Here is a 17,238-nt window from a genome sequence, read left to right as displayed (position 1 = left end):
ACGCACCATACCTACTATGTGCCCATGCATGCATGTGGAGGGCAGAAGACAACCCTGGGAGTTATCCAAGTTGATTTGTTGGCTTTAAAGATTGACTTTTATTTATGTGTCTGTGACTATGCCACGTGGGCATGCACAGATGCCTGCGGAGGCTAGGAGAGAGTGATAGACCCCCTGGAGCTGGAACATTCAACATGGGTGCCCCAAACCAAATGTGTCCTCTGGATGAACAGGGCATACTCTTAACTGCTGAGCCATCTCTATCCAAATGCAGAGTATTTCACTGGCCCAGGACTCTCCCCTTAGGCTAGGCTATCTGGCCAGTGAGCCCCAGGAACCTGCCTATCTTCACTTCCTTGGTGCTGCACTGATTACTGCCACTAAGCTGCAGCAGGTTACCACACAGATGGTTTTGTGTGTAGGTTCTGGGAGCAAAGTCAGATCTTCGTGTTTATACGATAACCTCCTCCAGCTGCTGCCATGCAGGGCTAGAAGGTACACAACTCCTGTCTCTACTAGAGGACTTCTCAGAACATGGTCGTAACTCAGGACACAACTAACATTTCTCCTATAAAAAAGATGGATTCTTCCATAATTAGTCAAGAACAAGCAGCACACTGATCAAGACAACAAACAAACAAAAGACCATTCTCACTCCCTATGTAGAAAAGGCCACCACAGTCCACCTGAATGTTTTGTCTTTGAGGCTGCCCATTTGGTGATACCTGGGAACTTGGATTTCAAGTACTCTCCCCACCCTACCCAATGAGTGGCTCACTGTGCTGATCTTGAGACCAACAATATTAGTCACGCTAAAGATATCTGCCTTCTTTTTAGGAACCAATGCCTTATATTAATTAATACCTCCTAATAAAGAAACTGGTGAAAAACGAATGCCAGGTTTCCTTTTAGGACTAGCAATGGTTTCTAGCAGAATCAGACCACAATAAAATCCTGGGTACCAGGGGCTCAGTTGTTAAGAATTTGATTTCAGGAATCCATGTCAGGTAGCTTTCAACCGCCTGTAACTCCAGCTCCGGGGGATCTAACACCTTTGATGTCTGCAGGCACCTGAACTTGTGTGCACATATCCACTAATTTAAAAACAAAAACAAAACCACCAAACCCTGCGTGCTAAGCCCTTACCAAACTTCCCTGGTAGACATTTTCACATTCATTTCTGCTTGGCTCCACAGAAAGGACTTCAGAAACCTGTGCCTGGCTGTCCCTTGGATCTTACCTGCGTCTTCTCCCATGCTGATTTTACTTTATATTATTTTGCTGTAATACACTCTAACTCTGTACATAACTGCCAATACTAATGAAGCCCAGTCTTGGGCAGTCTTGGGATTCTCTCCACACATTTATCATAAGCTACTATGGAAGACTAAACTCAAAAAAGCTGACATTTACTCTAAGTGATTATTGGGGGGAGAACATGGTGGCACTGAATATGTCATCTTGGGGTGCTTTCTTCTACAGATCCACACAATGCCATCACTGAAAGGTATAGGCATACAGTTTTAGTAATAAAAAGAATATGTAGGACGGATATCCCTAAGAACAGTGTGTCCTACCAATAACTAGTGTGGCGTCCATGAGCAAAGCCTGCCTTACGTCCTTGAGAAAGAGAGTCGTAAAAATGAGCACCTGGAACTTACACTTGATCACAGGAAAGGCCTGAGAAGTAGGAAGTGCTTAGCCGGCTTTTTCCTTGATGTGTGTGGGTGTTTGTACCATGTGCATGCCTGGTGCCCTAGGCGGCCAGAAGAGGACATCAGATCCCTAGAACTAGAGTAATAGGAGAACTGTGAGTTCCTGTGCAGGTGCTGAGGAGTGAGCCTGGGTCCTCTGTAAGAGCAGGCGATGCTCTTAATGTCCACCTACAGAACACCACACATGACAGGCATCTCCAGCCCTGTGTGTGAAGTCTACTCACCATCAGCAAGGCGCTCCCGCCAGCTCTGAGCTGCGTGGGTGAAAAACTCATTATTGAGTGCACTGCTGCTGAGGCGCAGCAGGCCATCTGTCCCCACCTAGGAGGGGTAAGGGATAAAATGAAAACAATAAAGCAACTTGAGAGATCAGGAGCCCGCCTAGACAGAGACCAAGAGGAGTCGCGCACTGGCACCTGTCTATCCACTTCAGGCAGGAGGAGGAGGAGCTGCTGCTGGAAGTGTGACGGCAGGGCATGGAAGGTCCGAGAGTTTATCAGAGCACGGAGGTTGGTGTTAACAAGAATGGACCCAGGAGTCTCAAAATCTACCTCTTCCCCTCTGTTGCGCTTCATTTGACCTGTGGTTTTTGGAAGCAAGAAGAAGTAAGGATATAGATTTCTCAGCTTTGGGGAGAGTCCTGAGAGAACATTTAGGCTTGCTTGCCTCCCCTACATTAACACCTATGCACAAGGCCTTTGTGAAGGAGTGTGCTCCGCAGGCAGACATGCACTAAGTGTTACTAAAACCCAAGGAAAGCCTGGCAGTGGTGGTGCACTCCTATAACCCCAGGACCCAGGAAACAGAGGTAGGTGGATCTCTGAGTTCAAGGCTACCCTGGTCTACAGATCAAGCAAGTTCTAAAACACGAGGGCTATAAATACATAGACACCCCCAACCCTAACGAAACCAATTCTGAAATGGCAAACAGCATACTAGGCTTGCACAAAGTCCTACTGAGTTTGTTTTCACGCCCCAAATTCAACACATGCTCCCACTCAACACACTGCCTAGATTAAAACAATGGAACGTAGCTGACTATTTATGTCGAGTATAAGCATACCGGGATGCTATAGCCCCCCAAAATGGACATGGGGATCCTTTATGGAGAACAGAGAAATTCTCACTCAGTCATTCAGACACTTGTGAAACAAAGCCAAGGCAGGTACAGACCAGGCCCCACAGGGATGTACAAGAAGCAATGTGATACCATTTCTACTTATAGGTGCTTATTCTCATGAAATAATCAAAACAGAGGAAAAACAAACAAACAAAATACAGCGGTTCACCCAAGAAGTAAAAATAAACAAAAAAGAACTGGAAAAGAAGAAACCGTATTTTCAACTTTAGTCCTGCAGGGGGCCCTTTTACAAGCAGGGAAATAAGTGCCATCTACTCACCTGTGGCAGGCTTCCGGAAGCCTCTCAAGAGAGGGGCAGGGTCCCTGGTGACCTCAGTCTGGCTTCGAATAGCAGTGCTGCCCAAGGCCAGAGAGCCACTGCTGTTGCTGGATGGACTGCCACTCTCGCCATCAGCATGGCGGCCTGAGAACCCTGCAGGCACAGCATTCCACTGGTCAAAAGCAGGACAAGCTGCCACCACGCCTCTCTCTGATATGCTGCCATCAATAGTGGGTGCTTCTGGATCCCACCCGTTGGCTGGCAAAACCATCATGTCATGGGTTTGGTTTAAAAATATCACTAAAGAATGCCAAACCACAGCTTTTATGCCAAACTACACTGTTTACAAAGCACTGGTAGAGTTACCATCAGATTCTCACAGGCGACCCTGGGGGGCATAAGGAGGGTGGATGGCAGAACCCAGCACAAGGTCCTCACCATCACAATATACTGCCTTCCTAGGTTCTCGTGGCTCTTAGATTCAACAATTCTACTGGTATCACACTGCTAAGTCAAAGGTTGCTAACAGAGCCAGGTCCCCAGGACCCTAGGTACCATAACCACTGAGTCTATACATACCTGAGGCCGACTCCACGTGGGCCCCGTTTACCTTCAAAGGAGTCAGGACAACACGAGGCAGCATGACCCCAGTCCTTTTCTTTTGTTTGCTTGCCTGTGTTCCAGGGAGGGATTTAAAAAAGAAAGCAGTCATCTGCAAGGCCAGTACAGCACTGCTTCAGCTCTGCCCTGTTCATTTGATTCTCAGCGTTCTTGTTAAGGGTTAGTACTGTGGCTCAATGGCTAAGGGTACTTGCTGCACAAACCTTATGATCTTTGTTCAATCCTAAAATCCAATAGGGGAACAAGAACACAGACTCTCCTTTGATCTCCACAACAACGGCAAACGAACGTACATAGACACACACAATCTTTTAAAAGCTCACGCAGGGTCTGGAGAGATGGCTCAGCAGTTAACACTGGCTACTATCTAAAGGACCTGGGTTTGAGTCCCTGCATTTATGAGGCACCTATCTGTAATTCCAGTTCCAAGGGACTTGATCCCTTTCCAGGCCTACTCCAGACCATATATTACAGTAAACATACAAACATACAAGCAAAAACTTTTTTTTGGTTTTTTGAGACAGGGTTTCTCTGTGTAGTATGGTAGTATGGTAGTACGTATCTTTAAGTCTAGCACTGGGAAGGCAGAAGCAGCACATCACTCTAAGTTCAAGATCGGCCTGGTCTACATAGTAAGTTCCAGGCTAGCCAGAACTGTCTCAAAATAAATAAATAAAATACGAATGTTATGAGATACAGATGATCAAACCCTGTCTGTGCCTGCTCTCACCCACCACTCTCCTATCTTGTCACTAGCGAGTCTCGTTACCTGTGAGGAAGCCCTGTGGCTGTCCCTGGGATTGGAGAGAGGCCGGCTCTGAGACTCTGTAGAACAGGATGCATTCGAAGATGTTTCATCTAGAGACACTGGAAGACAAAAACCCAAAGGTTTGGTCCCTAGGAAGAGCCTGGTCTCTTAGCACCTCTCATTTCAGCACTTACCGTCGTTTTCAGCACTCACAGCACTGGCTTCATTGGACCCACAGCTTTCCACATCAGCCGAGTCCTCTGGCTCTTCTCCATCCACTGCAGCTGCATTTCTAGACCACTGCACAGCATCCTTCTGTGACACAAAGTTAAAAGTCAGGTGAACAAAACCATTCAAACCCATCAAGCACAACAGACATTCTTAAATAATGCTTTTTTTATTTTGGGGTTTTTTGTTTGTTTGTTTGTTTTGTTTTTTGTTTTTCGAGACAGGGTTTCTCTGTGTAGCCTTGGCTGTCCTGGACTCGCTTTGTAGACCAGGCTGGCCTCGAACTCACAGCGATCCACCTGCCTCTGCCTCCCGAGTGCTGGGATTAAAGGTGTGCGCCACCACGCCCGGCTTAATAATGCTTTTTTTAAACCCTCAAATCCAACAAAGAGTTCTACACAAGAGTTTCCGAGGTCCTTGACCTTTCAAGCACTGCTGTGTTCACTGAAGTCAGCTTGTTTCTGAATCTGTGGGCTTCTGAGAAACTAAGGGGATTCGCATGCTCATTTCCTCTCATGTTTCTCAGCATTTACAATCACTATAGAATGCAGAAGCAAAAGAAAGAAAAACCCAGAAATTTCTCCATAGGCTTAGAGAGGTAAGCCCCATTGCCAATCCAATGCTATATCCTGGCCAGCTTGAAGGCAACCAGTTTTTCTCCATTACTGTTGAACAGTGGATCACAGGAAACTAATTGTTCCATGAAGCAGCCACCTATGGTACACTGTCAGCAACCAGAATGTGGTCAAAGGACATTTTTTAAAATGCCCAACAAGGCTGAAATGCTGGCCAGTGGTAGATCCTGGGTTTCATATGCAGCACGGTTGGAAGGGTGATACAACATCTTTAGTAGTACATACATGAAGATCAAAATTACAACCATGAAGTGCCACTGCCCTGCCCACAGGATAGCAACACCAAATCCTGGGGACTGGAGCGCTCATACAGGAGTGCTGTGAAGGGTGTGCAGGACAGCTAGGCAACCCTCTGTTGCTGTTTTTGGTTTTCCAAGACAGGGTTTCTCTGTGTAGCCCTGGTTGTCTTGCGGGCCATGTGGGTTTCTTAATAATATTTGCTGTATGATTTTTGTCTCTTAGAATGATAGAGGCTACAGCATGAAGTCTCACCAACATGACTGCCTAAACATGACTTGAACAAAGATGACAGTAAGACTAGCTAAAATAATAAAATGGAGACGGGAAAGCTCAGCAGGCCTCAGCCTTTGATAAAGGACTACAGGCAACTAAGAAATAGTCTTTCCCAGAGCAGAACACATTCACTGGTTACCAAGTGGTCAGCTCTGAAAGTATATACACAAGTAATGTTATAGAGACCCAGCAGGTTATGTATTTGGGAATACACATACCCAAACACCCAACTTCTCTTGAGAGCCACAGACTGAACACAATCTCAGTCAAACTCTGCACAATACAACTCAGAGTATGAGTGTGTATAAATTCCATTTCCACAAACAAACAAAAAAATCAAAATTTAAATTGAGAACACTTGCTATTTTCTTCCCTAAACTAATCCTCACTTCTACTGGGTGACACAGAGTAAAGGCATGTGCGAACGTGACACCATGAGGAAGTCAGCCCAAGAAGGATGAAATAAATGCCTAAACAAGTGTCTCATGAAGGTTGTTTACAGAGGACAGAACTTAAAACAGGTGAGGCAGCCATGCATGGAGAAGAGGAGCGCCAGGCCACGAGGGCTAATGAGGGCAGTGATGGTTGCAGAAGGTAGAGGGATGCCCTGAACGATAAATACCCTAATGTTTAGTTCGATTGCCTTTCAGTGTGTATTTGGATACGCACAAGCTGCTCTCAGGACGCCAGAGTTGCTCTCCACTGTTTGTCCTCATTTCCCTCTCCGCCCCCTCAGCCAACCTACCCCCATGTAAATGTGTGTGAAAGCACATATGTGTGTGTGTGAGTGTATACACAGGCATGCCATGAACATGTAAAAGTCAGAGGACATTTAAAAGTTAGTTCTGTCATTCTACCATCATGTAGGTTCCAGGGATAAAACTCAGGTCATCAGGTTTGTGTAGCAAGCCCCGCCCCTCTCCACCTCCCAAGACAGGGTTTCTCTGTGTAGCCTTGGCTTGTCCTGGACTCACTTTGTAGACCAGGCTGTCCTTGAACTCACAGCGACCCACCTGCCTCTGCCTCCCGAGTGCTGGGATTAAAAGTGTGCGCCACCACGCCCGGTGCAAGTGCTTCCCTCCCCGCCCTCACACACACACCTCCATTAAGCTAGCTCACTGGCTCTCCAACCAGTGACCAGTTTGTTTCATCAAATCTGGAGCTTACTGGTTTGGTTAGGCTGGCTAAGTGGTCAGCTAGCTGCAAGCACTCATCAGTTTCAACCTCTCTAGTGCTGGAATTACAAGCATGCACTGCCACACCCAGCTTCTTACGGTTCCTTAATTTTTTTATTTCTTGTCATATCACCATGATTTACAATGTGCCAGATGTAGTAAAAGAAAGATAATGCGACAAGAGGCTTTTAAAACTCCTTCAGAAATGTACATCTAACTGATATTACACTGCATTAATAAACCTCTGCATTTTTGAATGCTATGTTATTACAGTTCTCAAAAACAAAAGCTCGGCCATGTACGGTGCCACATGTCTTTAATCACATCATTAGCATTTTTTCTAAAAATCAGATGCATCTGGGCTTGGCCAATTATTGTCTGAAAAGACTTTCAAAGGCACCATGCTGAAGGGTATGGATGCTCTGACTCGGAGACACAGCTGGAAAAGCAGAAACACTCAGGTAGCCAGAGTTTGTAGGACAGGATGCCACTGGGAGATAGCAGCAGAGGAAACTCTCAAATGTGTTGCTGTTCAGCCCACAAGTGTGGTGAAACTATGCTCAATTACAGTTAAGCCAAAAGAATTACAGCACACTGTCTGGCCCTTACACAGAACCTCACACAGTGGCTATTCCTATCATGCAGATTAGAAATATCAAAAAACAGCCTCAAGATTCACACAAGGAACTAACCCAGGAAGAAGGAAAATCCTGGCCTTAACTGAGTATTAAGCACACTGCTTCTTAGCCAAAGATCTAACAAGCAAACCCTGTAGCAGTTTCCACATAACTTAAAATTTATAGAAATACTAATATACAACACTAAAAAAGGTAAATTCACATTGTCTGACATTCAATCAAAAATCATCAGGCATAACTAGGATAATTAAAAAAAAAAAAAATCAGCCCAGAAAGGACACAAATACTAGAAACAGCAGAAAAGAAATTTAGAGTCACAACTGTATTTTCCTATATCCAGTTAAGTAAGTTAAAAAAGAATATGCAACAGTTTTTTCTGAAAATTTATTTTTATTTTGTTGTGAGCATTTGTTCAGATGTTTGTCTGTGCATACTATTTCTACCTTGCCCAAGGAAGGGCGCCAGCAGAGAGCATCAGATCTGTTGACACTGGGAGTTAGAGAGGATTTACCATGTGGGTGCTGGGAAACGAATCCTAATTCTCTGTAGGAGTAACAAGTGCTCTTAACTGCTAAGTCACCTCTCCAGCCCCTGGTTTTTGTTTTTGAGACAGTTTCCCTAGATAGCCCAAGCTGGCTTTAAACTCACAACTTTCTATGTTGGTCTCCTTTTCAGCTGGCTAAATTAAGGCATGCATCACACTAAGGTTTAGAAGCTATTTAAATGAAGGGCAAATCAAAATTCTAAGGATACACTAGGCTGGTGGTGCACGCCTGTAATCCCAGCACTAAGGAGGCAGAGGCAGGTGGATCTCTGAGTTTGCAGCCAGCCTGGTCTACCAAGAGAGTTCCAGAACAGCCAGGGATATACAGGAAAATCCTCTCTTGGGGTGGGGTGGGGAGAGGGGGAAGGACAAGAAAAATTATTTTTATTTTCAAGTCTGTGTCTGTGCATGAGAATACACAAGGAGGCAAGAGGAGGATATCAGATCTCTTGGAACTATACCTACAGGCAAGGGGTATTAGGAACCTAACTCAGGCCCTTTACAATAACAGAATGCATTCCTAATCATCTCTGTAGTTCCGACCTCTACCTACCCACCTACCCAATCTATTTGAAGCAACAAAATCTTCACACAACATGAATCCATTTGTTTTGATGTGAAACAAATGTGAAATGTCTGTTAAGGCAGGATGGGTCTGACATGGGTGCACCTTCACTCTAACCTTCAAGTGAATCATAAAAGTATTTTTGTAAGTAAGAAACCAGACACAAATCCTAACAGTAAAGTTAAAGAATGGTTTTGAGAGCCAGTGAGATAGCTCAGGAAGTAGAGGCACCTGCCAACCAAGCCTGACAAGGCGAGTTAATTCCCAGGTTCCACACAGTAAAGAGACTCAACTCCCTCAAGTTTTCTTCTGACTTTCACAAGCACACTGGGGCACACTGAAGTGCCCCGTAATAAAATATTTTTTTTAACTTTGGTCATAAGACTACAAGTAAAAGGACATATAACTAGTAAATTATGAATCTGACTCATAGGCAAGAGCTTTTCAATAAGGAGACCAAACAATTGAATGTAGCGTTGTATCCAACACTGTGTTCTTAACAGAAAACAGATGGGTTGACTCCGTAAAGTCATTCTTCTGGCAGCAGCAGTGTTGTAGCAGTGTGAATTTCTTAGTTTTAAATGTACTACAGTTATGTAAGACAGAGATGCCCAACCTTATGACACTGGGAAGACACTGTGGTCTACAAGTGTACTGGACATCATTAGTAGCTATCCTGGGACACTGCAGTCTCTGGGCCATATTTATATCGGGGAGAGCTATGTAGAGAATACAAAGGAATGTTGCTATCTTTGATTCCCCTACAGTTTTGGTTTAAGTTAGATGCAGTGACTGGAGAGATGGCTCAGTAGGTAAACATTTGCTTTTGCAGGTTTGAGTACCGAAGTTTGGATACCCTGCACCCATGTGAAAACAAAACAAAATGTAGACCTGAATCTCATGGCTTGGGAGGCAAAAACAGGCGGATTCCTGGAGCTCACTAACCAATCAGCCTACCTGAATCAGTGAGATCCCAGATTGGGGTAGAGAGCCATGGCCAAAGACACCTGACACTGACCTCTGGCTCTACATGCATACAGAGATGTTCTGCACCTGTTTGCATATATGCACACACACAGAGAAATAGATAGACATATATAACACACATACATAAACCAGTTAAATATCTCTCAACCATACAGCTTGGCCATTTAATACCACTCTGTTCTAGGAAAATCAAAAGCATTTCCATACAGAGACTAGTAGAGAGCTAATCATAAAATCTTATTAGTGATAGCCCAAAGCTAGAAAACCCCAAATGTTCTTCCATGGTGAGTGGAACAACACCTACCAAGTCATCATAACAGAGCCTACTGAATAGTGATAGTCAACTAGTCTATCCAACAGCAGCAGATCATCTCATACTCAGCACACTGAGGGACAACAGCCACACACAGAGAAAAATAGTACATGCTTCTGTGAACGAGAAAGCTTCCAGAGTGGCAGAAACAATTCAGTAGTTTCATGGAGATGGAGGTAAAGAGCAGAACAGACTGAAGAGACAAAAGAAAAAAGGTCTGTGTAATTAAAAAAAAAAAAAGTGTGCTGTTGGCCAAATGGCGATTACAGGAGTGAGAGGCTAGGAAAGACAGAGCACTGCTGTTATTTGACATTGATTATGCTAATTTGTTTTGTTTTGTTGAGGCAGGGTCTAGCTATGTCACTTTAGCTGGCCTAGATCTTGATATGTGTAATAGGCTTGCTTGAAACTCACAGCAATCCTCCTGCCTTCTGAGTGCCGGGATTACAGGGATGTACTACTATGCCTATTTCCTTACCTTCTGATAATAAAAAGAGAGGGCTGGGGTGTGCTAAGAGATAAAGAGTATTTATCTAGCACATGTTTGGCCCTGGGTTCAACCTTTAAAAATTTTTAGAATTAAAGGCATAAAAACTATCCGTAGTGGGTATTCTTGGCGATCAACTCGGACCCCGGGGAGAGGGACTCTCTGTAAGCATTTCTGTCAGTGGGGAATGTTCTTGGCTGAAAATTGGTATATGAAGGCCCAGCCCACATTGCTGGGTAGGGGAGCATGGGCTAGATAACAAGCAAGCTGAGCAAGCCAGAGGAAATAAGTCAGAAAGCAGCATTCCCCATGATAGACCATAATAAACCTATCTGCACTGAAATAAACCCTTTCTTCCCCAAGTAGCTTTTGGTCATGCATTTATCTTAGCAAAAGAAAGCAAGCTAGGACCGTATCCATCATGTCTAGTTCATACGTGTGTAGTAACTGCTAAGCTTTGTTGTTGCTGCTGCCATAGTTCAGACCTGAAACTCTCCCCCTTGAAGGCCCCGTGGTGCTTTGAATGAGAATGGCCCCCATCAGCTGCTAGATTTAAATTCTTGGTCACCAAGGAGTGGCACTATGTGAAAGGATTAGGAGGTGTAGACTTGTTGGAGGAAGTGTGTCACTGTAGGCTTTGAGGGTTTTCTGGGGTTTTTTAAGTTAGGGTTTCTCTGTGTAGCACACTGGCTGTCCTGGAAACTCACTCTGTAGACCAGGCTGGTCTTGAACTCAGAGATCTGCCTGTCTCTGTCTCTGGGAGTAAAAGCATTTGCCACAAGCTGTGGCTTCGGGATTTTCAAAAGTCCAAGCCAGGCCCAGCAGCTCTTTCTTCTTGCTGCCTGCGGATCTGGATACAGCTCTCAGCGACTTCTCTAGCACTAGGCCTGCCTGCCATCGTGCTCCCTGCCAGAGGGCAATGGACTACACCTCTGAAAGCATAGGACAGTCCCAATTGGATGTTTTTCTTTATAAGACTTGCCTTGGTCACAACATCTCTTCACAATAGTAGAACAGTGACTGATCAAGACAGGCCCATATGCTAAAGTCCTCAGCCTAGACCTAGTGGACAGTGAAAAGATGGGATCAAGTAGGAAGTCTTCTGGACATGGGACGGAGTAGTGCCCCTGAAAGGGACAGGAGAGCTGTTACTCTCTCTCAACCCTAAGACATCAGTAAACTGCCTTTTGCACCACCATGTGCCTTGCCACCTTACCACGATCCCAAGAGCAGCAGGGCTAATTGATCATGGATAGAAACCCTCCAAACTTTTCAACAAACCCTTTTTAGTTAATTATCTCAGAGAGTTTTGTTTTGCTGGGGTTGGGGTCTTTCCCTCCTGTATCCTAGATTGGCCTTGAACTCACTAAGATGCTCTTGAATTTCTTATTTTGCTGAACCCCACCCCTGCAAGTCCTGGAACTACAGGCATGCACTAGGATGTCTAGCTGGCTTATGTGGTGCTGGGAATTAAAAGCAGGGCTTCGTATGCATAAGACAAACATTCTACCAATTAAACTACACTACCAGCTTTCAGTTTTGGCATTGGTTTGTTTTTATACTAACAAAACACTAACACATTTCTAGAAAACAATACTGTTTTAGTGGCTACAACCTCAGCTTTCATCTTGGTGCTTGTTTTTAAAATCTAAAGAACTGTTAATAAAAAGTGTTTCCAGGGGCACAGGTGGATCTCTGTGAGTTCAAGGCAAGCCTACTCTACATAGGGAGTTCCAAAACAACCACAGCTACACAGAGAAACACTGTCTGAAAGAAAGAAAAAAAGAATATCCTGTAATATTTTCTGGGTTTCTTTTATAAATCAGTTAAAATATGTGATATATTATAAAAATGGTTATGTCAACTTTCCACTCTGTAATGACTTTGCAATTCCTCTCAGTAAGAGAAACGTCTTGCTGCTCTTGGGAGTTGATGTGACCAACAGATTGATGCAGGGCGCTCAATCTTTATAATTTCTTGTTGTAGAGGCACTGCACACTCACCACAGGATGCTCTAGTATTGCTGGCCCAGTCCCACTCTGTAACAAAGATCTCTCTCTATTCTCCAACTCCACTGTGAGAACTAAAGTCACCAGACTGCCAATAAAGAAAAAACAAAACTGTCCTGCCCTATAAACTACACTGTGTGACACAGAGGCTTAAGACACACTTACACTTTGCGGCTTGCCCTCTTGCTGCTACTGGGAACCTTTCTGTGACTCACGTGACAGTCTATTAGTTCTCCAGTCAACAGCATACAAAGAAAGAGGGCCATCTTATGCAACCTGGTATATTTGTTTTATTTTGCTGCATGACGCATTACCACAGACTCATTGGCTTAAAGATACACATATTATCTCAATTTTCTAGGGGTAAGAATTATGGGCACAAGCACAGCTGGGGCTACTGCTGAGGAGTACACAAAGTTCAAATCAGGTGTCAGACACCCCCCTCCTGGAGCTCAGGCCCTCTTGGAATGTATAGCTACTATAGAAAACTTTCTATTGTAGGACTGAGGTCACTCCCAGCACTGTCAGCTCCAGTGCTGCTCACAGTCCCTGCCACTTGGCCTCACCCATGCCAATACCCGTCTTCAGGGCCAGAAGACTTGCTCTATCTTCCATCTCTGAACATCAGACCTACATCTGAGTCAGGCCTACCCAGAAAAGTATCTTTTGGGTTACCAGATCTGAAAGCAATCTCTTTAACTTTGCTTATCCTACTCCTAAGAACGAATTACAACTGCCACCCCCACACAGGAGACTACACAAAGACAAGGGTTATCAGAGATCATCTGAGTTTTCTGACACACTAGCCTCCAGCTAATCTGTGCTGATAGGAACCAGACCATGCAACCAAAGAACTTCAAGTAAAGTAACAGGCTGTTCTACGGCATCAAGCTGTACAGTTAACACTAAGTGTGAAGTGTGGTGGCATGTGCCTGTACTGTACCCCCACCACTAGAGAAGTTGAGGCAGGAGGATCTTTAATCCTATACTAATTTGGGCTAGATAGCTTTAAACTGTCTCAAAACACACACCAAAACAACCTGCCCCACCTCCAACAAGGGTATAGAGGGCTGGGAAACTCCCACGACCCCTCAACTGTCTCAAAGCACAAACCAAAACAACACCCCCAACAAGGGTGTAGACACAGACACACACATCCCCTTTTTTTTTTTTTTTTACCACTTACAGACTCAAGAGAGTCAAGCAAGCATCAGGCTAGTTTTCTCTAGTAGTGGACCAACAATTTCCAAATGAAGGGCACAGTTAGCACATTTTAAATCTAAAGATAAAACATGAAGCTTCAATTATCAGATGCACATTTCCAATGGCTATATCAATCCTACACCATAGCTAACATTCTGAAGTCAGTTTTCCTTTTACAGAAAGTTTTACAAAGTTAAGACAGATGAACAGAGTTTAGTTTTAGCCAGACTTATAAACACGAGCACAGAGGGCTGGAGAGATGGCTCATAGGCTAAGAGCACTGACTGCTCTTCTAGAGGTCCTGAGTGCAATTCCCAGCAACCATCTATAATGAGATCTGATGCCCTCTTCTGGTGTGCAGATGAGCATGCAGGGAGAGCACTGTATACATAATAAATAAGTCTTAAAACAAAACAAAACAAAACATGAGCATAAAGGTAATTTGGTTTTACCAGAGAAGGCAAATGCAAAGAACACCAAGGAAACAGCAGAGCTGACATTTTTAAAGCGAATGTAAAATTCTTCAAACACACTGCAAAAAAATGTATGATATAATTTTAGGGGTGGGGTGGGGTTCAGTTGGCAAAGTACTTGCCTAACACACACAGTCCTTACATATCAGCACCACATACACCAGCCAGGGCAGTGTGTTCAAAATCCCAGCGCTCTAGAAGTGGCAGGAATATCTGAAGTTCAAGGTCATTCTCAACTATGTAGTGACTTAGAGGCCAGGCTGGGATACCTCAGATTGCACCTCACCTATGCACCTCTGCTGCCAAAGAGTGGAAGGAGAGGAGTAAACGGTACAACTATAACTATATTTCAGGTGTTTCGCAGTGACCCGTTAAACAGAGACAAGTAAATAATAAACAACTTCTAGGGAAAAGTTATTTTTTTAAAAAACTGGGGATTTGGGAAGAGAGCTCAGTCAGTTAAGTCCTGCATCCTATCACAAGGACACATGTTAAAACAAAAAACAAGGGGCTAGAGAGATGGATCAGAGGTTAAGAGTACTGGCTACTCTTCCAAAGGTCGAGAGTTCAATTCCCAGCAACCACATGGTGGCTCCCAACCATCTATAATAAAATCTGGTGCTCTCTTATGGCCTGAAGGCATAACACTGTATACATGATAGATAAAAAAAAAATTAAAAAGTAATGGCTGAATATTTACCAAATGTGATCCAAAGAGAGAAACAAAACCTAGCACAAAAAATAGAAAGCAAACTACACTAATGCACTGCAACCAAATTGTAAGGAAAAAAGAAAATAATCTTGTAAGGTGGGGTGAAATAGCTGAGCCTCCATAAAAGTCATCTGCCACTGTGCATGACAACCTGAGCTCCATATTCTGGAACGCATAGCACGGAGAGACACAAATCCCCCAAGCTGTCTCTAACATGCCAAGTGGTATGCCATGTGCCACACACACTTTAAATTTTTATTATTTTATGTGTGTGAGTGTTTTATCTGTATGTACACTTGGGTCCCAAAAATATACCTGGTGCTTAGGTATATACCTGGAGGATAGAAGAGTGGCAAGCTTCCTGAAACTGGAGTTTCAGATGGTTAGGAACTACCATGTGGGTGCTGGGAACTGAACCCAAGTCCTCTACAAGAGCAGCCAGTGCTCTTCACTGCCGGGCCTTTTTTTTTTTTTTTTAATCCTAAAATTAACCAGGAAGGGTGAGAAGATATGTTACTCATTGAGAGCAATTAAAATACAGCAGATTGCTCATTAGACATTATGGAAGCCAGAGACAATGGTGCAAAGTCTTAAAAAAAAAAAAAGTCCACCTAAAAATTCTCTATCAAAAATCAAAGGCTGAAAAAAATATTTATGCTACAACATACTAACATACAACAAACTAAAAGTCCTATGGCAGAAAGAAAACAATAACAGAAGGCTGCATACAGGCAAAAGTGATTATCATAAATGCAAACTACACGGGTAAGCATAAAAGACTTTCTTTCTAGCTGTTAAGATTACTTGCTGCTCCTCTAGAGGTCCTGAGTTCAGTTCCTAGCACTGGTGTCAGATGGCTCACAACTGCCTTGAACTACAACACCTTCCTCTGGCCTTTGTCATCACCTGCACATGTGTGCCATACACACAGACATACAAACATACACATAAATGTATTTAAAAGAAAAGAAAAGAAAAATAGCCGGGTGTGGTGTTGCACACCTTTAATCCCAGCACTCAGGAGGCAGAGGCTGGTGGACTGATATGAGTTCAAGGCCAGCCTAGTCTACAAAGTGAGTCCAGGTCAGCCAAAGCTACACAAAGAAACCCTGTCTTGGGTCTTAGGGGGGTGGAGGGTGGGGTTGGAGAGAAGGAAAGAGGGAGAGGGAGGGAGAGAGAGAGAGAGAGAGAAAGAAAGGAACTGCCAGTCTCTGTACTTCAGAGGCAGAAAAATCATTAGTTCAAGTCACTCTCAACTACAAGCTTGAAACCAGCCTGACCTACATGAGACCTTGTCTTGTAAGAACCAAAACTGTCAAAAAATTTTTAGTAAAAACAAATTCTAACAATACATGGTATCTGTAGATACATTAATCTTAAACATAAAGTAAACGGCCAGAAAACTATATACCTAGGAAACTCTTACTGCATAAAAGCAGGAGTGCTGGTTTCAGGCTTATTGGAAAAGGTATATATAGATTTGGTAAACTGCCTATGACACAAATTTATTTTAGGTAATAGTTAACTGAACTGTTACCAGGATTAAACTTAGCTTCCTAGGTATTGTTACTTTTAAAAAACATATTCAATTTGGAAATAGTTCTAAGCTAAAAAAAAAAAAAAAGAAAGAAAAAGTGGTATCTTTGTATTTCTATGACAAAACTCATTTCATTTTGATCTATTTTCCTTTTATATGTTGCTGCATGGAGTTGACAAAATCTGTTAACAGTTTCTGTGTCCATCTTATGAGACATATTGGCCAATAGATTGTGATGTACTTTTCTGATTTTCAGATTAAACCATGATATTCTTGTTGAAGAATTGGGAAGTATTTCCTCCCTCAGTGTTAGTGTTTGTTTATGACGTAACCCAAGCTGGTGTGAAACTCACTTTGTAATTGAAGATGACCTTGAATTTCTGGGTATCAAACCAAGAGCTTTATATTATGCATGTTAGGCAGGCACTCTAAAACGGTGCTACAACCACAACACATTAAAATTTTTATTTTTAGACAATCTTTCATTATATTCTTGGTGGCCTCTAACTCTGTATATAGAGCAACCTGCTTGAGAGCCTGAAGATTTACTGAGGAGTTTGCCTCTGAGCTAGACATGCTGGCATTGCCTGTAACATCAGTATTCGGAAGGCTGAGCAGTAGCATTCAAGAGTTTAAGGTTATCTGTGTGTGGCTGTGTGTGCTTGCTAATATTGGTGATTTGTCTCTCTCTGACAACTCAAGCTAATCCCAGCGGTTCTTCTATTTTAGTGCTCT

General features: G+C 43.4%; 1 protein-coding gene across 2 annotated transcripts in view; it reads right to left on the bottom strand.

Annotated features, from left to right (window-relative positions):
• Nucleotides 1-17,238, bottom strand: part of ASXL1 (ASXL transcriptional regulator 1) — a 61,951-nt gene that overhangs the window by 7,150 nt on the left and 37,563 nt on the right. For both annotated transcript variants that reach the window (XM_084775991.1, XM_084775990.1), the window contains 6 exons: nucleotides 4,679-4,799; nucleotides 4,506-4,603; nucleotides 3,695-3,788; nucleotides 3,116-3,268; nucleotides 2,132-2,295; nucleotides 1,940-2,036 (listed from right to left, as the gene is read on the bottom strand). In XM_084775991.1, coding sequence (XP_084632117.1) covers nucleotides 1,940-2,036; nucleotides 2,132-2,295; nucleotides 3,116-3,268; nucleotides 3,695-3,788; nucleotides 4,506-4,603; nucleotides 4,679-4,799 — 727 coding nt within the window. The remainder of the gene's footprint in view (nucleotides 1-1,939; nucleotides 2,037-2,131; nucleotides 2,296-3,115; nucleotides 3,269-3,694; nucleotides 3,789-4,505; nucleotides 4,604-4,678; nucleotides 4,800-17,238) is intronic.

Source organism: Acomys minous (genome assembly GCF_964271855.1).
Source record: "Acomys minous genome assembly, chromosome: 3".
Taxonomy (NCBI): Eukaryota; Metazoa; Chordata; class Mammalia; order Rodentia; family Muridae; genus Acomys; species Acomys minous.
The sequence above is the reverse complement of the archived record's forward strand: the minus strand, read 5'-3'. Positions and strand labels throughout refer to the sequence as shown.